The 26,624-nt window shown below is 39.8% G+C and overlaps 2 protein-coding genes and 1 long non-coding RNA gene across 8 annotated transcripts in view; 1 reads left to right on the top strand and 2 right to left on the bottom strand.

Annotated features, from left to right (window-relative positions):
* Positions 1–1,521: 1,521 nt before the first annotated feature.
* LOC136445240 (uncharacterized) lies at positions 1,522–5,533 on the bottom strand. The gene is made up of 4 exons (XR_010757384.1): positions 5,269–5,533; positions 3,363–3,472; positions 2,984–3,073; positions 1,522–2,667 (listed from the first exon to the last, which is right to left on the bottom strand). It is a non-coding gene; the product is annotated as an uncharacterized lncRNA (long non-coding RNA).
* A 13-nt stretch (positions 5,534–5,546) lies between these two features.
* Positions 5,547–9,589, top strand: LOC136444998 (uncharacterized). Its single transcript, XM_066442829.1, has 2 exons — positions 5,547–6,142; positions 6,881–9,589. The coding sequence occupies exons 1-2, from the start codon at positions 5,804–5,806 to the stop codon at positions 9,587–9,589; spliced, it is 3,048 nt and encodes a 1,015-aa protein (XP_066298926.1). The 5' UTR covers positions 5,547–5,803.
* A 2,025-nt stretch (positions 9,590–11,614) lies between these two features.
* LOC136445228 (uncharacterized) overlaps positions 11,615–26,624 on the bottom strand; it is a 74,788-nt gene continuing 59,778 nt past the window's right edge. For 2 of the 6 annotated variants that reach the window (XM_066443097.1, XM_066443098.1), the window contains exons 11-18: positions 26,323–26,476; positions 25,445–25,729; positions 21,248–21,595; positions 19,719–19,793; positions 18,921–19,102; positions 14,510–14,606; positions 13,842–14,051; positions 11,615–13,410 (exon numbers count right to left, since the gene is read on the bottom strand). In XM_066443097.1, coding sequence (XP_066299194.1) covers positions 13,292–13,410; positions 13,842–14,051; positions 14,510–14,606; positions 18,921–19,102; positions 19,719–19,793; positions 21,248–21,595; positions 25,445–25,729; positions 26,323–26,476 — 1,470 coding nt within the window. In that variant the 3' untranslated portion in view covers positions 11,615–13,291. Of the gene's footprint in view, positions 13,411–13,484; positions 13,526–13,841; positions 14,052–14,509; positions 14,607–18,920; positions 19,103–19,718; positions 19,794–21,247; positions 21,596–25,444; positions 25,730–26,322; positions 26,477–26,624 lie in introns of those variants that run through there. The other 4 variants (XM_066443102.1, XM_066443099.1, XM_066443100.1 and 1 more) reach the window with 4 other exon arrangements.

Here is a 26,624-nt window from a genome sequence, read left to right as displayed (position 1 = left end):
GTTCCATCAGTACAACGTACCCAAGAATTGTCATACCGTGGGCCTGGAGTAGCTCTGTTCAAGGTCTGTGACTATAAAAGTTTTGTTTGTGGTCTGATGTGGTGTATTGTTTATGAAACATCAGTGCAATATCAGTATTCCAGAAACAAAAGTCTCTGAACTACTGTGATAAACCATTTCTATTGAATAAGTACAACATATATAATGTAACATAAGAAATGCAATTCCCGACATTCAACTACATACATATCTTGGCCAGCAGCCGTATCTAAATGAATAGATTATGATTATGATCACCATAGCATTCAGCGTTGCACTGTTAAGGAATCCAGACATCTTACAGCTTTTTGAAAGGAAATTGGATCTATTGATAGACAAACAGACGTAAACGTCGTTGCAACAGTTCAACGTCTTCTTGTTTCATAAATCACAATGAACTTTGGATGTGGTAAAAGTGAAATGCGAGGGTAACATGTGATTTATGACCCAATGGCCCATTACATAAATTTTGGACAAAATGTCTAGAATATCGTTATTCTTGGTCTTACATGGTCGCAGTATCGAGTTCAAGGTCAAATAAGCTTCAAAACTTTAAACCCCTTTGCGAGTCTTTCACGATTTCCCCATTCCCGAAAAGACCGAAATTTGGCTATTTGACGGTCTCCTTTGTCACTTTTCGTGATACGGCCGAAACTGGTACTGCAGATTAGGCTATGATAGGGTTTGTAATTCTCACTTGTAACAGATGAAAATCTAGAAGATGTTAGGTATGAAACCAGTAAAGACTTTCTCAAATAGTTCCAGGCATTTTTACATATCTATAGAATGGCCTTTAAGACACTAGTTGACAAAAAAGATCGATTTGTAGGCACCGCGCGAGGAGCCCATGTTACAGCATGTCCGCCGGTCGAAGCGCCACCTACATTCATGTTTTCATCATATCTTGTACGTTTTTAGTAGGTGTAAGATATATGAAGACATCATTCTTTTTCCCTTAACAATGTTTGCCTTTTGCTCAACTTCTCACCTGCTTATTTGGGGTAAGGAACTCTCAGAGAGGCCCGGTTGTCATTCAGAAAACATTACGATCTTTCACCCCAACTTCTGCTTGGAGACCTTAGTAAAAAATATCCAAGCAGATGTAAGGATATCTAAGGATGCTAGGTAGTAAGCGGGCAGTTACACTTTAACCTAACTGTTCATCAGTTTATATAATTAGCTGTAGCATCCAGATACCAGACCACAAAATGACGAGGACATACGGGCATGCCTTCAATATTCCTCCTAATGAAAGAACAATGATAGCGAATCAATTTTTACATTGATAGCTCTATTTTAAACAGTTTCAGACTTTAAAAAAGGCTTATTTCATCCCTGACATTTTGAAGATCAATTGGTGTAACTTCAAGCTGTGAAATTATGGTCTCCTCCTCTGCTGTAAGCTGAATATTTATCCAGATCATGCCCTGTCAACTATCTTCTGTAAAGAAACAACTCACACAGACACATTCCACAACAAAGAATAGTTAGAAACTTTATTTTCTGTCATATAGCTACTATACATGTACATGCTCAGTTGTACTGTTGGAAGTAACGTCTTATTCTGTTTTTGTTCTTTACATTGAATTGAATTGAATTGAATTGAATTGTATTTAATGTGTAAGCGGACTCCAAGTAGAATAGTGTGAAATTTGTTATATTTGAACGCTAATGAAGGTCTTAATAAAACAAACAAACAAATAAACAAACAATTCATAATTAATTATCCATGGTAAAACTATCAAAGAGGGAATCATAATATCACAAACGAGATGTGTCATTTTTCCACAATAACAGTAATTCATAACTCTCCTTATCACCGATGATAACTGATGATAATTCTTACTGTGTGTCACTCTACTATGGGAATTTGTAAATCTAGTAACAGTTAATAAGTCTGTGTTCTTTAACGTTTAACTTCATCTCCAGTAAATTACATATACAATTCATAAGAACAATATTTCCTCCACACTGGTATTTGTTTCTGTCCAAATCTTCATATATAGCCATAGAGATATTTATTTGACTGTAGATTTCATTAGATTTTCCTAATTCGATGTATCTTTATGTAAATGCAAAATTATGTCACATAACTGTACCATCTGCCAATACATGTAAAGCACATCAACTATCACAATAAGTACAACAACTTGACATAGAAGTATTTTCTTACAACTGGTATTCTATGTTGGTGCGTCAAGCACAGGCAATCATGACTACGTAATCATACACAGGATCATATATGTACCTGCTACAATAGTCGCGCAATAAAGTTCTTTCTATGATACAGATTGAACTTGAACTTCTGCACTAGTTCCCCAGCAGGAGTCATGGTCACGGGTTCACCTGGACAAGCTCATTATCATAAGTTACTTTTGATACGTTTCAGAACACAGGGGTATATCTTTAATCCACAAGACTATAAGTCAACATGCAAATGATCGGTCACAAACGGTGTCTCTGCCTGTCAGGCTGTCACAACTACCAAAAACGGAAACTCAATACAAACTCCCTCCCTTCTTCCTCCATGTAAATGTACGTGTATATATGGACACAGTCTGGTTTGCAGCTCTGGCCCAAGGTTGAATAATTCGATGTGTACAGTCTCAGGATCTCCATAAAAAGTTACTGTGACACAAAAATGGAAAACATACGCATATTAAAATTCTAAAAAAATAGTAAAACTTTCTCATAAAAAGCAAATCCAACTATGGACGACAACGCAAGATTATCTCTCGCACTTACACGTTAGCTGTTGCCTATTATCATTCGCATAAACATTACTGTTTACCTGACAGCTTACAGATTCATAACTCACCTGGACTTCAGGATCAACAAACCAACTTCGTGCGGTCAAAGGTTGCAACCTTTAACCTTCATTAATTGTAAATTAAAATTTTGGTCATATATTGTCGCAGTATGTCAGTTATCTTAGTTCGTTCACCTGTCAATGAAGACCTTCATGTTATTTTTGCCTCTGCGCTGCAGCTGCTGGATGCGGTCTTTCCGTTTGGTAGAGCTTTTGAGCCGTGTGCTGCAACAGAAATGCGTTTCCATTAGACAATGCTGGAACAGAATTATTCCGAAGTTTGTAATTTAGTGTAGCGTGAGAACGCTTCTATTGAGTCATAGACCAATAAAAACTACTGTACCTGAATCTCTATGTAACAGTTATATATCATACAAAGTTTGATTTATTTATTGAAACTAAGTAGTAAAAAATACTTTCTCTTGCAAAAATTCAGCCTTGAGCATTTCATGGTGGCGGACAGGTTTGCAGCACATTTTCTTCCAGTCGTTGGGCGGCGTCTTTCGTAACCCACTTCATAGCACCTGCTTCATTCCAAGTTTCCATCGCCAGTAGATGTTTGGGGCCATTCCACCTCGGTCATGTTTCTTTTGGCTCTAAGCCTTTCTCCTCCGTGGTATATATCTGGAAATACATTTGATCGAAACAAACATACATGTGAACGTTCATATGAATGTTAATCCGCTTGCAAACTCTTCTTCTAGCCTGTTAGGGTGTTTATTTGCCTTTTACACGGCTAATAAGCGGCAAAGTTCAAGCAATTTCGAGTAGGTAACTCGCTGCGGTACAAGGACGCCACTATCACTTAGCGGAATAAAGTAGAACTACAACCTAACCTGTCAAGGCAGCAGAACACATTTTTTTGCCTATGGGGATTTCCAGAGTTAAAGCCAATAAAGTGACCGACACCGACGTGGATAAAATTAAAGTATGATACCCTGGAGAAGTACGACGGATCAGTTTGCTGAATTGAGAGTACAATAGAAAAATAGCAGTAAACGAAAAAAATGGTTGTTTTACATTTCAATGCCCTCTGCGGACTCACCCCAGCAGTCAGCAGTAAGGGGGTCCGCCCATTTGCACTTTGGTCGACTGGCCAAACTTCAATCATAATCTTATTTCTCAATCTAAAAGCCGACTTATTATAAAACTGTTCAGTAAAGTTAATGCCTCGCTGGCTTTCACATTAAAGTTTTTACAAATGGTTCAAAGATTTCGGTCGCACTACTTTTTCTTACCGTTCAGTGGCGGAAATATACTGTGCTGTGCGGCTCAAGGGTGACGTGGATGCTGATTGGTTCTCTTTGATAATCATACGGATAATATTGTAGGTATTACTGCACATCAGACACTGTTGTATGCTGATTGGTCAATCAGACTTTATTGACCAATCAATGAGACTCTTCTCCGTTCTGCCGACTCACCCCTGCAGTCAGCTGAAAAGGTCCGCCCATTTTTACGCCGACTGGTCAAACTTCATAATCTTATTTGTACGATCTAAAAGCCGACGTATTATACTACCGTACAGTTAAGTTAATTCCTCGCTGGCTTTCACATTAAAGTTTTTACAAACGGTTCAAAGATTTCGGTGGCACTATTTTTTCTTACCGTTCAGTGGCGGAAATATACTGTGCTGTGCGGCTCAAGAGTGCTGTGGATGCTGATTGGTTCTCTTTGATAAACATACGGATAATATTGTAGGTATTACCGCACATCAGCCACTGTTGTATGCTGATTGGTCAATCAGACTTTATTGACCAATCAATGTGACTCTTCTCCGTTCTGCCGACTCACCCCAGCAGTCAGCTGAAAAGGTCCGCCCATTTTTACGCCAACTGGTCAAACTTCATAATCTTATTTGTACGATCTAAAAGCCGACTTATCATACTCCCGTACAGTTAAGTTAATTCCTCGCTGGCTTTCATGTTAGAGATTTTAACAAATGGTTCAAAGATTTCGGTCGTACTATTTTCTAACCGCTCAGTCGCGGATACATACTGTGTTGTGCGGCTCAAGGGTAATGTGGATGCTGATTGGTTTTCTTCATACACATACGGATAATTTACCATCGATGCTGCCGCACATCAGCCACTGTTGTATGCTGATTGGTCAATGTAGAATTTATTGACCAATCAATGTGCAGCTATCATGAAGTCTTAGTCAACCTGTGGCATTTATTTCATTGACTGCTAGGTGTCGCTCTTAAATATCTAACGTAAAATCGTATTGCCAACATTACTTACGTGCCATTCTATCGTAATCCGCATAGTGACGCCCTTGACACGCAGGAAGAAAGGGTGACGATTGTCCGATTGCAGCCAATGTTTTGTTTTCTATTGTTGAACGGAGAGAAGTTGGGAAACTATGCAATAAAGGTAACTTTGGTGGCATAATATAGCTTTTATGGCTTCTTATCTTACCTTAAATGTTGCCTAGCGTCATGCAACTCTTTGAAATCGTCTTGACTTGCAATGCATGGACGTTTAAGTGTTGATCCCAGCAGAGGCGCCTGTGTGCACGTGTGTGTCGAACCCTTGATAATCACTTGTATCATTCAAGAATAAACCAAAAGGCAGACAATCGATTGACTGTGCATGGTAGATAAGCATAATCTATACATATGCGCCCTAATGCTGATTCGACGTCTAGCTGTCACAGCGGCAGAACGTGTGCAGGTTGCTTGCAGTCGTCGCCCCCCCCCCCGTGTACACTAAATGTCGGGCAGTAACTTTCTAGCGAGGTCCAATCATATGGCTGCTCGCAGGTCACCGAACGTCACCGACAATTAGCCAATGACGGTCGAGTTTTGGGTTGTTAACACCCCTGGTCTTATGTAAATGTCATCAACTCAAACCAAGCGCATTTCAGTTGTTATTCCCACTACTTCCGTACGTATACATCTAGATCAGTTTGTAAAGTTAACTTTCACCACCAAAACGCGAAGGGACTGAAGAGATGAAGTTTTACAGCTTCAATGGCGCTGCACTAGCGCTAATGGAGCTGTCATTGCGGGAGGGAATAGATCCCGACGAAGGTGAAATTCTTCGAGTCGACCCAACATTTCCCACCAAAAGCAAGCTCTCGAAGACGGGCCGCGTACAGAAATGGAGGGAAATCAAGTCCAAGCTAGTCCTGGGTCAGGATTTTGTGGCACATTGTGAGGCCCCAAATCACCGACTGCCGGCGAGAGAAGACATTGAACGGATTTTCCGGCAAAGTCACCTAAGAACGAATCCAGAGTGCGACAGCGGCGCGTCTTCGAGTCACCGGCCATGGCGTGAGACTTGGGAATTGGTAAGTAATACCAAACTTCTTGTGAACAATATTTGTCAAAAATCATGATTGTTTTACAATATGTTCGCTGAACCCTCCTTGCTGGAACCAACAAAATTTGAACTATACATGTAACGTTACATGAAGGTGTAACTTTATCATATAACCGCACAAGAACATCGTTATGATTGTTTATTTCCACGCATAAACTATTCTGAATATACTAGTATATGATGTTTTCGCTTTATTGCACACTTTGACGGACGTTGGTGCTAAAATGTTACAAAATGCACAAAACATAATGTAGAAACCGTTTTTATATGCAATACAATCAGTCTAAATTACGCACCGTATTATCGGTCAATCGACTTCTTTTGCTTTTTGTAATTTGTGACATGTTCTTATACTTGCATGTATGCAAAACCCGCTTACAATATAACGTTCAAAGAGGTTTACCTTGCTTCTGTGTGATGTAAAAGCATTTGCTGAATTTGAATATGTCGGCCAGTCGTCGAGTCTTTCAGCTTTCTGAACTTTAAAGCACGATAATTTATTCATAGAATAACAATAAAGGTAACAAAGCCACTTAGATAGGATGATAGTAGGATAACATGCTAATGATTATTTTTGTAACCAAACGGAGATAAATAGGCGACTTTGAAGAGTTCTTATTAAGTCAGTAACCCAAACACGCCTCGGATTTTGAGGCCAGTAACGTTTAGCTGACAGCTCCTGAAGTAACGTCCAATATTATTTCAGATATCTTCAATGTACCAAACAAATGTCAAGAAGTTTGGCATCACAAGAGAGGGCTTCGAACATCAGCTGGACACCTGTTCTTGCAAGGTGAGCGTCACGCCGGCACAACCACAGACAGCGCAGACAACCGCAGACGGTAATGACGAGTCTGAAAGCGAGGATGAGTTTGTGGGGTTTCCAGACGAGAGCGACAGTGACAGTGAGGGCTCTGAAACAGAAAGCTATGATCTTTTCGAAGAGATGGACATTTCTGTGAGAGATCCTAAAGCCGGAATCAAGATCCACACCAGACCCCGCACCGTCAGTCGCCATGACTACCAAAACATCACCATTTCCAGGGACACTTTAGAAGAACACATTGAAAACCTATCGGACACCCACAATGTACATCTGAAGGTAGTGCATACGCAAAAGACCACAGTCAGTATGAAAATCCGCGACAACGAAACAATCCATCTACTTGGCACCATGAAGACGTTTGCGTGTCACAGGGCCGGCACCCCGAGAAGAAAACGGCTGTGCAAACGGCGGAGGAGGAAAAGTCGTGCAGTTGGATGCTCCTTCCGGGTGAAGGTTTTCACCCCGAATGACGAGAGCCAGCCACTGCAAGTTCGCCTCTATCCACACCATTGTAATCACACCCCCGGTTCAGAGGAGGACAGCTGCTACATGCCCGTTCATCAGACTGTGAAACAAGTGGCCACTGACTGTCTTGGCGTAGGTATGACTGTACAGCAAACATCCAACATGCTACAGTCCATGCAACAATCTGGGACTATTGAAATCATAAACAAAGGCCGCTGGAGGACAACTCTGACAAGGAAAGAACTGACTCAGCTTCAGTATGAAATGCGCTGCAGTAAGAGGGTCCACCAGGATGACTGGGTCGGCACCTACGCCAAGGCAGAGCGTCTCCGAGACCAGGGCGTGTGTATCTTCTTCCAAGAGTACGACCCTGACAATGAAGACCCCGACAAGAGACCATTTGTCCTGGTTCTCCAGACAGAATGGCAGCGGCAGGCGGCAGAACGCTTCAGCCCCAACAGCGTCTGGACAGTGGACTCCACCTTCGGCCTGAATTCGTACGGCCTACCCGTCTTCAGCGCAGTAGTGCCCAACCAAAACCGCCAAGGACTGCCAATATTCTACCTGATAACGTCAAATGACAAGAAGACCAAGCACGAGGAGACTGGGGTCCGGCTTGGGTTCGAAGCTCTCCTGGAACGAATGAGTGCACGACCGAACGCCATCATTATTGACAAGTCTCTAACAGAGAAGAGGGCAATTGAGAGTGCCGTACAGAACGACCCCTTGTCGTGGGAAGACGGCACTCAGTCCAAATGCCACCTTCTCTTATGTTGGTTTCACGTGAAGAAGGCATGGACGGAGAACTTGTTGCCAAAGTTGGAAGGACAGATGGCAGCAGATGTGTACGAAAAACTATGCGGACTTATGATGCACCCGACGTGGCAGGGCTTTGAGGAAAACCTGGAGCAGTTCTACTCCGAATTTGAGAACGCGCAACAGGTCACTAAGTACATGCGTGGGTGGGACTGCGACGAATGGCGTAGCATGTGGGTCTGTGCTGGCCGCATGTTCCCCCACGGAGATACTGACACCACGAACCTTGTAGAGCGTCACTGGGAGTTAATCAAGTATACAACACTCAATGGTAGGGCCAACCATCGCTTAGATGTTCTTATGGACGCTCTGATCGGAAATCCGGACGATGGCACTTTCCATGGAGGGCAAAGTTCAGTGGGTTTCTACATGGAGAAACAGAAGGAAGTAGATATGGGACTCCATAGCGCTCGGGCCACGGTAGCGGAGAGGAACAGACAGAGCAGGGCAGAGATGTACATGCAGGCACACAGCAAGGACAGCTCTGTACTCCGGCTACAAAGCGAGGCTCTGCTTCTGTTCAAAATCAAAAGCAGTAGCAAAAAGGGGGTACGGTACAATGTTTGCTTAACAACAATGATCTGTGACTGCAGCGACAACTTCAACAATGCCATCATCTGCAAACACATCTGCGCATGCCGCCTGTATGTACATAAGTTCAAACCCCACCTGCTTGCAAACATAGCTCCCCCGGACGCTAGAAACCCAACTAGTTTTTTAGTTCCAAACTGTGGATCCAGTACTGACAATACAGACGAGACGACAGAGTCACAAGTTCCCACACCTGAAAGTTCGGACATCTGTGAAGACCTAGATAATGCTCGTCTGCAAGTGGAAGCAACCTTGCGCGATATGCAATGGGAGGGAATGACTAGCTACCAAGCAGCGCAGACTACAATCTTAATGAAGAACTTTGTTAAACAGCTCCAGACAGTTCAATCAGTACAAAAGCCACTCACCCGGGATGAGAGAGTCGTACAGGCTAGGCTTGTTCGCACAATTCAGCAGGCAAACACTGCTGCGCGGCGTCCTACAAGCAGCACACAGGACCCTGACACCCAACCAGCCAACAGAATCATCGCCAGACAACCAGACCAGCAAACAAAACATCGAAAAAAGATCAAACAGACCCACAAACGGATTGTCCTGCCAGGAGAACATCACAGCAAGTTCAAGCGCGTAAAGTGTGCCAACTGCGGAACCTCAAACTATGTTTGTGTCAACGGAAAAGCTACAGAAGCCACTACAACATGCAAAAACTGTGACGAGGAAGTGACCTGGGCTTGCCCTAAAGATGGACACAAGTGATCAATGACTGAAAACTACAGTAAACCCTTCTTTCATATCTTTACCGACAAAGGTCACAGAACATAGTTGGAATTGAAGAAGTGTGAAATGTGGATGTTATTTGGACGCTCAAGACTAACACATACGTAGAAATTGTAAAATGTAAAAAGCATGGCAAATATTGTGCGTAGTTCATGTTACATTAAGAACAAGTCGGCTTTGAGGTTGTATGAATTAGATCGCGAATTTTGTTCAGTCGTACGTATGACCTTGCCTAATTAATTTGACACGGCATTTTGGGATGAGCCAGCCGCAGGCATTCAAAAGAGCCGATAAACCCGCTTTTGTTTATCATCGTTAAGTATTACATATGCATCTAGTTTTGTTTTTCCTTCGACATTGTATACTTACCTTTGTTGAATCTATACATGCGCAGACTATGGTCAGCCAAACACGATAGCGACATTACTTCCCTGTATTTTCTGATGACAATAAATGTAAAGTTTTGTATGTCACATTGTCTATCACCGAGCATTATTTCCGTACATGAAATTTAAAGAAAATGCATGATACGAAGTGCTACAGCTTAGAACTTTAACCATGCTAAAGATACCAAAATGCTCTCTCCGAAGCGTGGCGTTATGGCTATACTGCATTATCAAATATAAGGCGTTGTGTAGTCAGGTCTTGTCGATGTTTAAAACTTGTTCAGTGCGTAGTTCTGCTCTACATAAACAGGATTAAAAGTCATGTGCTGCAAGTCCCACGTAAAGTTACTTCGTAATGTATTGCCGCTATTAACAATGAACCAGTAATCGACGGACAATGGGTGTGAAATATTCATTCTTGTCCCTCGCGTGCCAGTAGATTGGCGTTAATTGGCTACTTTGCATTTGAAAGGACCGGCTCTGGCGACGTTCGGTGACCTGCTAACAGCCATTTGATTGGACCTCGCTAGAAATTTACTGACTGTCGTTAAGTGTTGGGCCCCCCCCCCCCCCGCCAAATCTATAACGTTACATAAGTATGCTGTACACATAACATACATATCTATGAATATACGAACAATCTCTTACTAAGGTATGGTAAAAAGACCTGTATAAGTCTACGATACATCCTAATGTTTTCCTCGAGCCAATTTTGAAATACTGTTAAAAAAACTAAATAACTTTCCTGACAGTAACATAAACAGTTTTATCAGAAAGCAAGAACACAAAAAGAGTTTTCCACATCTGATTTTCTACCAAAAAATCATCATGCAAATAAGAAAGTGACGTACAAGCTATTGATCAAAGTTATGATCAAAGTTCTCAGATTGAACCTTTGGAATTACTGTGTTTGTCAGCAAGCTTAAGGCCAACTTATCCATAGTAAAACTTAAACACAGGTAAAGAAATAATCAATCAGAAAAAACAGAAGACAACGCTTTTTTTAACCCTTTTATTCACACTTTTTCTGGCATCTACTCGCAACTTTGCTGATTGTCTACTTTTAGGTTTACTTACAAAGGTACAGGCTTCCACTCCAAAGCATATTTACAATCAAATGTTTACTAGTAAGCTTGCCCGGAGGGATATTTACACTTGAAAGTTAATCACAAACTTTTTAACACAAGAAATGCAGCTATACTGAGAGAGAAAAGAACTATGGGTTGCAAGTGATGATGCATAATATCCCTACAAATGCATGTTAAATGTATAAATCAAAATACTACTTTGAGGGAAGGGAAGGAACATTTATGATACCTCATAATCACGCAGCAAGAATACATCATAAGCCATCTTTTCCGGTGTAATGATTTGTGCAAATTCCACTTCCACTAAACAAAATTAAAAATATGCGGTCTTCATGACACCCATTGTTCTGCAGACTACATAGTATAACCACAATAAGTTTCTATTGGCATGCTTTGTAGGGTTGTCATTAAAAGTTTGAATACAGGTTTGCTATACTCTTCATTCGTATCTTTTGTTACTAAATCAACATCTAGGTAAACCCTAAACTGAGATCATTTTTCAAAGAAGGGATGAGAATGGAACAAGCAAACAATCTTTGCCTTTTCAAATAAAAAGCTTCCTATCTTCCATCCATAACACCAATGTCATTGACAGCACCAAGCAGAAATATTAATCTTAGAAATAAAAACCATTCATTAGACAGTACCATGTGTGAATAGTATGGTGCACTTTGACATTTTCCTGATCAACTTTACTATCATGTCAATCACTACACATGTAAGTCTTGTTCATGGTATTGAGTATTGACCATTAATATGTGTATGGTTTGTCACAGTCCTAGAATATGTTGCAAAATTTCATCAGTTCTAGGCAGAACCTGCAAACTGCCTTCTGCAGCATAGTTTTTACATGTCATTACAGAGAATGTACCATAAAAGACAAACTACCTCTACTGTGTCTATTTACCAGTGCAAGTCAGATGCTATTGAACATAAATGTATGCCTACAAAACAGAGATACAGTGTTGACAACAACAGACAATTAATAAGTACCATTAATAGCTTCCGAGGCGATCACAGCCCTGCTTCAAGAAAATCAAATGACTTCTATCTTAAATCATCACAATTTCTAACAGAAACATAACACCACCATGTTTAGGAACTGTTGAAGTTATACAGTTGATACACATCACAGGAAACAGAGCTAAGTAAGAACTAACAAAGTGCTTAGAATACTGGCTTCTACTTTCTACATGTCTTGACACCATGATACAGCGGGGTTTGTATTACACACAATGCTTTGCGGTCTATCACTAATTCTAATCACGGTGTTGCCCAGCATCCATTATATGATTGACAAAAAATTATAACCATTCTGTCATACTAGTGAGTCTAATATGAAACAGATTAAAACTACTGGTGGATACAAATAAGCCAGGAGGTCAGCATAGTTTTACTGAGATGACAGAAAAATGGCTAGGGAAAACTCTGATTTCACCATGTAACACTGCCCCAAAAGCTCTCATATCATGTTGAAACTAGACAGAGTTGGCATCTACCAATGTTCATTCACAGAGGAAGTGTTTTTGTGTGAAAATGTGTTGATTAACAGTTTACCCTAAATATAAGAAATATCATATAATGTTCTTGGTCCTTATCATAATCAATGTATCTTTCTTCTGTCAACTTGCTTCTGCACATTCCATCGGCCACACCAATTTTATTTGTTGGTTCTCGGATCTTGAAAAATAATGTCTGAGAACAAACGAAACAAAAAGGTGTGGCATTATTATATTTCTAAACCATTTCTTTTGTCTTTCCTGGTCTGTCCTTCACAAGCAATAATAATCTACATCTAATAAACTACAGGACAGGGATGTCTAATACGGTTATCCTGGTTACACTTACTTTAAGGTAAGACAAACAACCATTAGCATGATATCTAAAACACACACTGGTAAAATTACTGGTCTTTCAAGATATGCATAGTTTACATTTCAACTGAATTTGATGCCCCAAACACATATTAGTTCTCTATGTTTGAACCTGGTGCTACCACTATCATTTCAGTTGCCACCTTTAAAATATTTATGATGCTGCAGGTATATCAACTTAGATTTAGATTCACATTTCTGTCTGTTGAAAAATACTGCTTTGCTACAACTAGAGCTTTTAGTTTTTTTTCATTCAAGTCCAGAATATCTTATCTGATTAAATGACTATACACATATTTAGATCTGGTTGTTGGGAAGGAGGAGGGGGCAGCCCTAGTTAGTGGGATCTGGTTGGCTCCGCTTGAAGTCCTTGAGCAGGTTAGAGAGGCTGTTGATGTCTCCCTCACTGTCGGCATCTCCATCAGCCTCCACTGGGATGGGCAGGGGCTCTCCTGTAGGGAGGAATTGTTGATTGGTTGGTTGGTTGATTGATTGATTGATTGATTGATTGATTGATACAATGTTAGCACTTGAAAAAAAACTAGAAAACCCCTAGCAGGGGCTCTCCTGAAGAGAAGAATTCATTGATTGACTGGTTAGTTGGTTGGTTGACTGATTGATTGATTGATTGATTAGCACAATGTGAGTACTTGAAACAACCAGAAAACCCTACTCTACTTTAAACAAGTGGAAAATAGCATCGCTTCAACCAAAGCACTTCAGACTAAAGAGTATGTATGTGAGGTTGTTTATGCTGAATGGTGTGATGAAGTGAATTCTCAAAATTAATAAAGTCATTCTTTCTTTACAAAATGTTAAATACACACAGAATAGTAGATCCTACTACAAACTGATAACCTGAATAAACACTGGCCATATTTACCAAAAGACTCATCACAGTGGGGTATCATCCCTCTCCCCGCCTTGGTCCCTTCTATCGTTGTTCCCAGTTCGTCCACGCACCAGCAGTACCCGGTGCTGGCGTGGCACTGCAGCGGGCGGTACCTCCCGTCCTCCGTACACTGGGGCACGTACTGGCCAATCAGAGCCTTCGCCTGGGCCTCCAGTCTGGCCTGCATACACTTGGTCTCGCCTGGTGTGGATAAGGTAGAACAGATGGGATCAGACAACAGCACCACCTAGCAGTCTCCAACAGAACAGCAGCCAGCATGTTATCATGAATAGCAATGATGACAATGTGATAGAAAAGTTACTGAAAGATGCAGCATAAGAGGAGGAAGGCTGTGCATAAATCTTGGAGCACTTTTTCAGCTTGGCTATTTGTAAGATCCCTTAATTTGACATTACCTTTTATATATTTCTTTTTGCTATCAATATTTTTGTGCCAGTCAAATCTACTGAAGCAGAGATTTAAGTTTAATTTACTTAGTTTTTTGGTTTTTTGACACAACTATGTAACAAACTGAGAAAGTCATTTAACCTTTAGCACACTAAAGTAGCCATTTGGCACTTCACTTCCCTATTAGTTACAGAGTTAGGCAGCAGGGAGAAGGTTAAAGAGAGGAGTGAGGAGTCCCCAGGAACACCTACCACCATCAGTACTCGCTCGTTTACCTGCCAGGACAGGAGGGAGGTTCTCGTCAGAGTTCTCAGCCATCTCCTCTTCCTCCGTGGGAATGTGCATCGGCTGGAAGAGAAGGAATGACAGCTCTCAATCAAGATCACATGATATGATGCTGTCATAATTCAAACCCATCGCAGTTCAAATGTATCTGTATCTGTATAGCTGGTACAACTTTCCTTAAGCGTAACACGACAGCATAACACGACAGCTTTCATCAAATGAATTATTCAAACTGCTTCTCATAAACTTATAACTTTTCTTCTTATCTCATCAAATCAAAAGTTAGCTTCACCAGTGATGTAAGGTGACACCAATCTATTTAGTGGTTGAGGAGGTGCCTCAAGCACGTTAAAGGGGAAGGGCTAGCTATCCCTCCCTGTGAAAATATACCCTACCACTAAAACAGCAAGGACACGTGTTGATCTATGTGCCACTAGGCCGCACTACAAGGTGAAGAACTAATGTATCCCCATCATAGCCCTATCTATTGACTAATCTTCTGTCTTTTAAAGATGCCACTCCCTAAGAATTGTTCACTATAGACCTTCCTAATATTGATTCAGAATTCGACACTGACAGAAATAAATTGGTTGCAATTACCATGCTGTTATTCTGTTATCATAGCAATCAATGGTAGTAGTGCCCAACTTATCTTCCAATTAATGGTAACCATACATCACACAATGGCCGAGGCCCTGTACTCGCTTAATCTGTTGGGACTGCTTGGAGATCTATGTATATCAGACAAAGCTACATCTATGTCTGAGTAATTTGACATCGTGATCAATCATTACTACCAACATGAAACCAAAGACGTCTGATTGCCCTGTGACAGTTCCATACAATTGGCCTACTTTCTTAGTTTTAATGTGTGACACACACTATGGATTTGGTGCACCCATGAGCCAACATTTAGCACATTTGCCACCAAGAACCGTACTCTAAAAAAATGTGTGACCACATTTTAGACTACGTACTTTGACAAATATTTTAATTTAGTTCTTAATAACATTGTGTAATGGATTTAAAAGGATTTAAAATCGACTATGATAATGAGGTGGTGCTTTGCCTGAGATGTAATTCAGCCTCTAGCTCTGTCTGCAAGTTTCTTGTTTTCATTGATAAACCATTGATTGATCGATTGGCCTGTCTTATTTCTACACCCATGTCAATATCTCAACCTTTCTTATAAGTTCTTATCATGCTGTTTTGTCTTGAGTCACACAAAGTGGCCCAGTGACCCACTGAAGACAATGTTTTGCAACATTCATGACTATATGGATGAGGTATTACTACATTAAATACAAATCCCTTTGCAATAGATTGCTAGTCTAGCAATCTACTGCAAAGGGATTAGAGTGAGGTTTTCTTACTTATTCATGAACTTTTGGGGGTTATAAGGGTCCCGTTTTCAAACAAACCATTAGCAGCATCAATCATGTGGCAGACTCATTTATCATAGGTCGTTGTACCATTTTCATGTTGTAGAATCTCCAAGCAGGCAGACAGAACCTACAAATAAAAAGTATCTAAGAGAATCTTTCATGTAACAAGACAGATGAATTTTGCAAGTCACATCATGCAAGGCTCAAAAGTCATTTTTGGGAACAGGTACACTGTACATGTATGTACACCCACATACTACGAGCTATGCTCAACAAATTCTGGAAACACCACCCGACTAAAGCGGAATTGTATGGAACATTACCGTATCATCAACCATATGAGCCAGAGAGAAGGTTTTCAGGGCATTGCTACAGAAACAAAGATGAGCTTATAAGTTAACTCTTGCTCTGGACACCAACTTATGGTCACTCCAGAGTCAGGCGACTCAGACGGACCTACATTGACTACCGTCAAAAATTAGGTGCACAGCTCCAATTTTGGGTGCACAAATTGCAACCAATATTTCGAGCCTTGCACATGCATGAGTATCACAAAAAGACCACTACATTTAGTTTGTGATCCTACAACGAGCATTATGAGTCTGTCAGACATACTTTGAGATCAAGTCTTGCCCTAATTCTAGCCGCCAAAGAACTGTCTAATTGGGATGGTTTCGTAAGCCGTCTCATCGTGAAAATGAAACCCCATAGGTTATGCATAAAGAAAGTTAGATTATCCAACCGCTGAAATCTATGGCAATTACATGCAGATAATTGGGCTCGTGAGAGATGATTTAGTCAATTTTCAGCCTTCCCGATGACCAAAAGGAACCTTGCCTAATGTCCCAATGTACCATGTTTTATATAGGGCCACACCAATTTGATTTCTTAATTCTCAGATTGGTCTAAATAACTTTTTTCTGATTTGAAAAAAAATATTCTTCACACATATCAACCTCAAAAAAAAAAATGTTTGAAACATTGCATTCTTAGTTTTTTAAGTTTTTATTGATGAAATATCTTTTACTCTGAGCTATTATGCATGTTAGAATTTTGTTCTATATGCTTATTCATGCATCAAAAGTTTCTGCACACTACAGTGAAACCATAGTGCAGAAGGATTTAGCCAATTTTCAGTCTTCCTGACGTCCAACAGAAGTAGACTTGCCTCTTGTCACGATGTTCATGTACCATGTTTTATATAAGACCACACCAATTTGATTTCTTAGTTCTCAGATTGGCTGAAATCATTAATTCTCATTTGAAAAAGAAGAAAGATTCGTAACACAGTATTACATGTCTCAACCTAAAAAAATTGTTGAATCCTTGGATTCTTTGTTGTTTATGTTTTAATTGAAATATCTTTACCTCTGTTGTGCATGTTAGAATTTTGTTCTACGGCCACTTATTCATGTATCAAAAGTTTCTGCACAGTACAGTGAAACCATACCATAGAATGACAGTTTTATGTTCATTTTTATTCCCTCTACCTGCTTCGTGAGTTATTAGCAAATTCAGGGAGCCTTAGAAATCAATCGGTGCGAGGGCTGTGGCCTGATATACTCGATGAGTGTCTCTCCTGGAACATGGGCCATAAAGTACATCCCCCCTCCCCCAAAGGGATCATATCTGAGCTTCATGGCAGTACAAGAGCGTACCCTACTTTCAGCAGCAGCAGCAATGGGCCAGTTAAACTGTGATATGACATGAGATAAGAAGGGCAGTTATTCAGTTTCCCATCAGTTCAGGATTCAGCGTCCCAGGAGGGAAATCCTTTCCACCGTTTAGAGCTGGGTTAAGCCTTCGATATGGCGATAGGGTCTTTCCTTCTCATTTTCTGTGGATTATTCTTCATCCAAAGAAAGAAGTAGACTAAGTACTCCATATCTAGGGAGCCTTAAAAGTTAAAGGGTTTGTGTATACGTGTCTCAGATGACTTGACTGGCGTACTCTGTGATGACTTTGTTTGGAGTCACTTCCACCAAGGAGGCTAAAGGTCACATTCAATTGTACTGCTAAATACCCCCATTCCAGTAGGGTGGTGCTCTTGCCACTTACTCTCTGCAACCTCAAATCTAACAGAGTGCTCAACGAATTCCATAGATAAGAAACAAATCTTTTTATGCTTTGCGTGTTTTGTTGTCTTTACAGCTATACTTTTACATTTTGCATGATATTTCAATTGTGCAAATCATGTTTTTAATGATAAGACATATACGGTAATGCTAATTATAAAAAACCATGAACATATGATCGTGACAAACGGAATATCCGTGAGAGGGACAGTATATTTAGCTTTTGAATGAGTACAATGCTATTGATTAAGCCATACCCGAGAGATGATTGTTCAAATCCATCTTTCTGTGTTAGTGTTTGTATTTGGCGTAATTATTGCCCATACACGGGCCAAATGATGATGATTAATAAGAAAATACTTCAACCTGTTTTTTGAGAACGGTTGACACTTTTCCTGTAGGTCTGTATGCAACTTAATAAACCACAATCACAGAATGAAAATATCATTTCTCATCCGAAGGAAAGGAAAGTCAAATGGGTAAAAACATGGCCTTGTGTACTTCAAAGTCACTATACAGAATACCGTAACCTTTTTAATATGTCTCCAAACACACATTAAAATCCGCTGCACAGGCAGTGGACTGATACGTTACAAATGTATCAGTTTCCCAAACACGTTATGAAAGACAGGACAGGTTTTTTTGACCTGAAGGAGGGGAAAGCAGTGTGTTTTCTCCATTCTACCCAATATGTCGCAACGTTCATCTTCAATACCCACTGGAGCAATACAGGTATTCCTCCTGTCAACTCAGATGATCATCAACATCTTACATACTCTTTGGGCTGAAATATACATGAACGCTCTATTAAGTACTTTAACCCCCTTCCTATTGACATCAGCTGTAACCAATACAAACAAGGCTGCATGGATGAGTACGCAGCGGGAACAGGGTAAAACACAAATCCTATCTCTTACCTCTTCATGGAAGCCGAAAGCCCTGTAGAATTCTGGGAGCTCAAGCTGTCCGTTTCCATTAGCGTCGAAGGCCATCAGATCTTCCCTGCGCGGCAGTTTAGGACCCAAGAAGTCGGCCATGTCTTCATAATTTACGTGCCCGTCCCCGTTGACATCCCAACGAAAGAATCCTATCTCTAAAGCTGTGTGTTAAAAAAGGCAAGAAAAGTTCAACTTGACAGTTCATCATCACATGTCATGTTCTTCCCGTAACCTCCATTCAATATTAATCTCCCGGGTTACCTAAATCTGCCACTTTGAAAAACAGTGTGTTTTAGAGATCTCTAGTGTAGCACCCTGAGGTATGCACAGTTTAGATATACAGGAGTGCATTATACTGGGGGACGTTGGGTTGGAGATCTGTTGGTCATATCTTTTCAGGCTGGGGGAATTATGTACCCTGGTGGAATTATGTTCGTAGATGTTAAATTTTGCCTAAGAATCACTGCTCAAAACGAAAGTCATGGAGTATAAATTTGTACATCTGTCCAATGAGGCAGCAGTCAACATCTCTACATACAGGCATGCTGGCAAAAAGTCATTGCAAATCTGGCAGTTGCTGGTGATATGTCAAGTGCAAAATGTCAGAATATCATTCATTTAATTAGTTATTTGAGGAAACTGTTGAAAAATTAACAATGTCACAAAATAATTCTACTGCAAAAACAGAGTGAGAATGTCCAAGTGATTTTTATAAGTAGTCTAGAGAGTTAACTCTAAGTCAAGTTTGCATGAAATTATTTTAAAAAAGGGTTGTACCATGTGGTGTTTCGTATCCGTTTATAGGGGGGAGATGTGGCCACTCAGTTGTCACTTCCGTCACTACGGTAGGCTCTAATGGGGAAAACAAGACTACATGAATACAGAAACTGTCATACAATACATGATGACTTATGATTAACTGTTACATATATATTGTGTATATCACTCGTAACATCTACAGATTAATGAAACAAGTCTCGCGGTACTAAATAACAAAGTTTTTGACTCATTCAGAATTTGCTTCATCTTAACAGTTAAAACTCAAATGTATCTCATGACGTTGGTCACAAGAAGATTACCCAAGAATGGGAAAGCTTAAGCTTGCCTAAGGGTTGTTCCTCTTTTTTCTCAGGTGGGTGGGTTAATTTCAATATTATTCTGAAATGCTTAACAATACGAAAGAGGGAAGCAGGGTAAAAAAAAACACACTACTACATGACTACTGAAAATTTGTTAACTGAATGGCCCTGAATGTGACCTTTGAACTTGAAAAAATATAAGAGTTGAAGGTCAGATACTAGTACATGCCCTGATTGACCTTCAATCAACTTCTAATTCTGGGTCAGACTGGGTAAGTAGTAGCCAATGAACCAATCATACTACTTTGAAACTGCATAGATTTGTAGTTAAGTAAGTTACAAAAATGTAATAACAAACCAATATCTTTCCAAAGAAAAGAAGAAAAAAATCAATTGTTTGATCAATATCTCCAGTGCAGTACTTTTTCTTGATGTACAGTACCGATACAGGCTAATGGTATATCATTATGTGGCCCTGAATGCACTCAATTCCTGGTCCCCTGCAATGAAATGAGTCTCAAAGTTACTTGGAAACTACCAATGGGTCATGATTAAGGAATAAACGTACTATAGACCTAATAAGGCTAAAATGCACAATTAAGGAAAATAAGTATCAGTTAGATGTAGGTCAAATCTGTACAGATCACAAAATAGGGCATTTATAGAACAATTTTGTCTGAGCGAAAATCCATAAGCATGATTATTGCGGTCCCTACTCCACGCTGGGGAAAGAATTAATTAGGTGAACATCGACTCTCCTGTTTAGAGTCAATCTTTTATAATTAGGTCACATTGGTAGCCAGCAAGTGGTTAGGATCGTACATGATGATTATTCTACTTTTGTGCAGTATCTTGAATATAAACATGACATGTACAAGGGATATAACTCCCATTAATATCAATCCACCGGTTTACATAAATACGCCACTTTGAAAAACAGTGTGTTTGACAGATCTCTAGTGCAGCAACTCCCAGGTATGCACAGGAGTGCATTATAAAGTAGGACGTTGGGTTGGAGATCTGTTTGGACGTATCTTTTTAGGGTGGCGGAATTATGTACCCTCAGGTGGAATTATGTTGTAGATGTTACAGCCCTGAAGGTCTGAATGAATAAAATTATTATAAGCTTTAAAAAAAGAAAATCAAAGAATGAATGTTAATGAAAGTTAAAGACAAACATTTTCTTATATATTAAGAACGTGAACAAAATGAAACACATATTAGTACCTGTAACATTCCCAACAGCCTCTGTTTCATTTAAAGTTCCATTCCCAGCATGCAATGTTTCATTCCCATCATGCAATTCACCATCCACACTCATGATAGCTGTTGAGTTTGTGCCATTCCCATCATGCAACGTGATGTCTAGTTCGGTGACATTGAAGGACACAGTGACATTGAGGGACGAGCCATTGACGTGGGTGGCGAGAGTACCGTTCAGCAAGATCTCAGCCACGTCCGTTTTGTTGGCCTGCGCTGGTTTGGTGGACTCCAGCCCATCCAGGATAGCCTTGGTGGAGCTGAGCAGCGATTGGATGGACACTGAAGGGGATGTCACAACCTCGGCACTGTAATCTATAGGACAGAACGTTTATGAAGCTTAGACATACAGGTAAACAATATATAAAGACAATTCAAACTCTATAACTGGATAAAACTTCTGGAAGTAAATTTTAGCCAGCCTGAGGACAGAAGTACACCACAAAGTCTTACAAAATACATATTATGCTGTTCTTTTCCAAACATGACAATCTTTGTAATCTCCAAGCAGATGTCGGGAGGCAACATCGTTACTTTTCCTACAGTAGCTGCCTTCTGTGACAAACAACGGGCTCAACGTAAGAGGAGATTTGGCACAAAAACATGCAGCCAGGTGGCTTTGGATTAACTCGTTGGCCCTTTTGATACTGCCTTGCCACCTACATGACATGTATAGATCTGATTGAAGATTAGAAAAACGTAACGAATTTGCCTAGCAACATCTGCTTGGAGATAAAGTCTCTTATCATGACTTCAGTCTCAACAATCCTCAACATCCCCAAAGGCAATAACACCAGAGCCTTTCATTCACATTTACACAAGTCATACATTCTGTATTACGCTGATTGTTAAAATGTAGCGGTGCAAGGATTATGCTGGGAGAGCCCCAACATGAACTTGTTGAGTCTTAATAAGAGTAAGGTGGTAAGTTGAAGAGCTCAGTCAGAAGACAGTGGAACAAGTTGGCCTTTATAAATTTTCCATAGCCCTCAACAGTGTACTTGTATTTGTATTGATTATCAAGGTCGCTCCCTTTGTATTGACTAACAGGTCAAAGGATCTGAGATCTCTTGGTTTGCCATTTTAGATGACAGCTGAAAGAAGCATAGACTAGTATCAACGATTTGACATCATATCAGATCCTCCAGGTGCATAAAAACATTGGCATGTCCTTGGAAGTCTACAGCACAAATTCATCAATGGCTGCTGTTGTCACAACTTTTCTGAGCCATCTTTTATAGATGTAGAAAGTATCCTTGAAAAAAGTCCTTTTCAAGCCTGTGTTGTTCTATGAAGCGCATTGAACATTCTCTCTCAACGTACAAGTAGCTGTTTGACTGAAGAAAAACAAAGCAATCTATATACATAGAGATATGGAGTTTTTGTGAAAAGTTTTACCACTAGATTTTCCTTTGTTGTACTTCATTACTCTGTTCAAATAACTTCTTTCTTCACTTTGTCAAATCAGTCATTTGTTTATACATGAATCTACAATATGTTCCAGCCCTTGGGAATATCTCTGATTAACGGAGATTAATCATACATTATACAGAGAGTAAGTGGACCTTTATTTGTAGCATTTAGATCAAAGAATCAAGTTTGACAAAACTTATCTTGAATAATGAGTGTCGAGCTAATTGACTCACCGAAGTGGCATCTCCACTCACTTACAAGAGCAGTTGAATTATTCATACATGAGTAATTATTTTCTTTTTGAGAAACGGATTTCCAGAATATGCACTCTATATGTATCTCCCGCTATGAACTGAAATGAGCGTGCCTCACAATTAGGTGACATCTAACATCATGCTGATAATCTTCAAAGATTCCTATTTAACACCGACAAAGAAGACAGCGATGAAGTATTTAGTCTGCCAAAAGTCAATCAACAGGACAAATTAATTAATTGGCCAATCCAACAGGGACTAATTTGGCAAATTGCTGCATTTTCCGCTCAATAGAGAAGCTTTTAATATAGAGTGCATGATTAAAGGGTTGTTATGCTTCTAAAGAAATTTCAAGCTTTTAATGCACAACATTTGATCTCCAGAAATGAATATTACATACAAGGATTTTGCGTGGGAACGACTGCTTGTGTAACTGGAATTTAGGTCACCTGCGTCATCTATGATATAACGTAAGGCATTGTGGACTCTTGGGGACATTGCAGGCGTCTTTCCTGCTTATCCTCAAGCACCAATTTTCAAACGTACAAGTTGTTTCAAGATCTTCAACTTTCTTTAATAACACTTGGCTACTTCAACACAAGAGTAAACTTTATCATTTTTTTCCTACAACAAAGTGCTAAGAAAACTGATTAGTTATTCCACTGCGGTACTATTTATTGGCTAATACAACCACGAGCTTTATTGCCCATATGGTTATTGCAAACCCTGCCCTTTTAAACTTTACAGGGGCAGTCTGGCATCAATTTGTGGATGTCTGCTGGTAAGCAATGTGCTAAAACTTAGTCATAACACGCTTCCACAAAATGTCAGCCAATAATGTCAGCCAACCAGCCATTTCTGATAACATTACCTTTTGCCCCTTTATGTCATTGGGTCATTCTTATATCATGTGCCATGTTGCACCTTTTTCTTAATTTTTGGAACAGATGTCGAAGGATATTAAAACTGCACTTGCACTCCCCTTCCCTTCCTTAATCATACAGTAAGATTGTCTATAAATGATATATTCAAGGAAACTTAATTTCGTAGTAGGGGGATAAATCAGGCAAGTATGGTGTATTAAACCCTCAGTGGGCAGAAACTGATCAGGAAGAAAATCTGTATTCTTTGCATCAATGAAATTCCAGGTAATAAGATATCTAAGGTTACAGTAAGTTTACTCAAGGAACTGATACTAACAGTCGTTCTTAGAAACAGTTAGAAATTCAGATACAACTGCACTAGTAGTCCAATAGGAAAAAAATGAGACAAAGTACCTGTTACCTTGTGTATTCTTTGCAGTGTTATAATTTTTGGTAGGGACTCACTACAACAACTATGGACCGTTAGATTACATACATGTGCTGCAGCCCTTCACACAGTGATGTATTTGGGCCATTTAAACACATAAAGTTAACAATAAAATCAGCCATACCCTTGCTAAGCTAATTACAATTACAAGGCTTTGAATAATTTTGTTTTTGATTGTGATATAAAAAAGGCAATCATTTTTTGGCAGGGAGATCACTTCATGTACAAAAACCATGAACCGTTAGATTACATACTGTAGCCCTCCACATAGTGATGTATTTGGGCCATTTCAACACGTAAAGTTACATGTACAGTAACAGTAAAATAATCCATATCCTTGCCAAGCCAATAACAATCACAAGGCATTGAATGATTTTACTGTTAGCTTTATGTGTTGAAATGGCCTAAATACATCACTATGTGAAGGGCTACAGTATTATTGTATATAAAAGGCTGGACGACTTCTCATTTAAAACTAAACACAGATCGGTATAAATTTTGAGGGCCTTGACCCTTCACGTGTTGACAAAGGGCTGATAATCATAAACAAAAATTCTGAAAGACAGGTAACAATACATCTGGACAAAAGGAGGCCATATGCCCACAGAACCGAGAAATGGAGGTGAGTTTGAATCACAGCTAATTTTCCATGTGTAGTAGACTACATCCATCAGAATATCATGCTCTGATTGTTGAGTCATCAAGTCATATATCTTGTCACACTCTCCACAGTAATTAATGATTGTTGTGTTTTGACATCATTAGATAAAGCGGCTGACTAAAAGAAGACTCATCAAATTGAACAACTTCAAACAAAAGGAGCACTAACGATCTGCACTGTTGATTAAAAGATGTATAGACTTGATTATTGGAGCGTTATTGGAGCTGAACTGTTGTGACAGAAAGCTTTTAGATTATTTTATTCACAGTGAAATATTTTCAGTATGCAAATTTAGAAAGGAAGGTGAGATTTGGACAGTTTTGATAAAAGTGAGATTTTTGCAGTAGCACATTTGGACAGAAATGTGGGGAAATTCTGACAAGTTTTAAAAAGTGAAATTTTTAAGGCAAGATAATTGGATAGAAATGTGGGAAACCTTTGACAGTTTTAACAGTAAAATTTGCAAGGTAGGATATTTATGACAGAAACGTGGAAATCCAAAGGTTTTGTTTTTGAATGTTTCACCTTCACAGTTAGGCAACATGCCCATGCCGAGATTGGTGCCTTCAATCACTTGTCCGTACTGGTCCACACACCAGCAGTACCCGGTACTGGGGTTGCACTGTAGAGGCTGGTACCTCCCATCCTCCAGACATTGGGGTATGTACACCCCCAGCAGATTGCTTTCCACTGCCTCTAGGTTTTCTCTCTGGCATTCTGTCAGGTCTACAGTTTGTGCATTCATTGTCGGCTCTACAACTGTCGGCCATTCTACATCGACTCCAGTCTCAATATCTTCAAAATCTATATCTGTGAATAAATAATATGTAATGCCATCCATTTTTATAAGCCTTCATGTCTTCTTCCACCTCACCATACTTTACCATACCATAAGCAGATTTCTTTAAGTTCCGAAATATGCTTCATCAATATGCTTCTATGTGACACAAATTTAGTCACTTTAAAACAATGATGATTTAGTTGATGAAGGTTAGACGATTGTGTATTTGATATTCTCTAACATGGTCAGACAGGTATAAAAACTTTAAAAGTCACAAATTTTGTTTGATATTGAGACAAGACTGCTAATCTTACAAATGGCTGTCTTCATCTACGAGTATTGTAGTACTCAAAGTACTGGATACTGCAAATTGAGAATGCTGTAACAGAGAAAATGTTTGTGGTAGTTTTATGCTCGTGATTTTCAGTGATCTCTTCACCGCAAACTTAATACCACAGTGAACATTTCTGATGAATAGTATGGCAGTTTCAACCACAAACTTAAACCACAGTGAACACTAACATTTTCTGCCTACCGTGAAATCAAATCTCTGCGAACATTTCCCTTTTTACAGCATCCAATGCTTACAGCTTCTTAACGAAAATAGATTTCCTGAACTAACCTGTCCCAATATCCAGGGTGTTGTTGCCTGTTGTGAAGTTGCTGTTGGTCTGAAGTTCCATGTCCATGTTGTCCAGAACGTTCTGCACTGTTCCCAACAGCTGGTTCACCTGTGCCTTCACCACTACCATGTCGTTGCTATGTTGGGACGTAATCTGTGGAAAACAGCCAACATTCAACCTTCTCACTGCTGTCTAACCCAACAAACAATACAAATTTGTTTTACAGCTACCATAGAGGACTGAAGGTTAGAACATTCCTGCACATTCCATGCAAGTCCAATAGGGACCATTTTTTTCAAAA

Source organism: Branchiostoma lanceolatum, chromosome 11, assembly GCF_035083965.1.
Source record: "Branchiostoma lanceolatum isolate klBraLanc5 chromosome 11, klBraLanc5.hap2, whole genome shotgun sequence".
In the NCBI taxonomy this organism is placed as follows: domain Eukaryota; kingdom Metazoa; phylum Chordata; class Leptocardii; order Amphioxiformes; family Branchiostomatidae; genus Branchiostoma; species Branchiostoma lanceolatum.
This window is presented reverse-complemented; position numbering and strand designations above follow the sequence as displayed.

Excerpts from the sequence above, each read along its gene's own strand:
- LOC136444998 (XM_066442829.1), top strand. The coding sequence starts at position 5,804 with ATGAAGTTTTACAGCTTCAATGGCGCTGCACTAGCGCTAATGGAGCTG. Across the intron at positions 6,143-6,880 it reads GGCGTGAGACTTGGGAATTG|ATATCTTCAATGTACCAAAC; the intron begins GTAAGTAATACC and ends ATATTATTTCAG.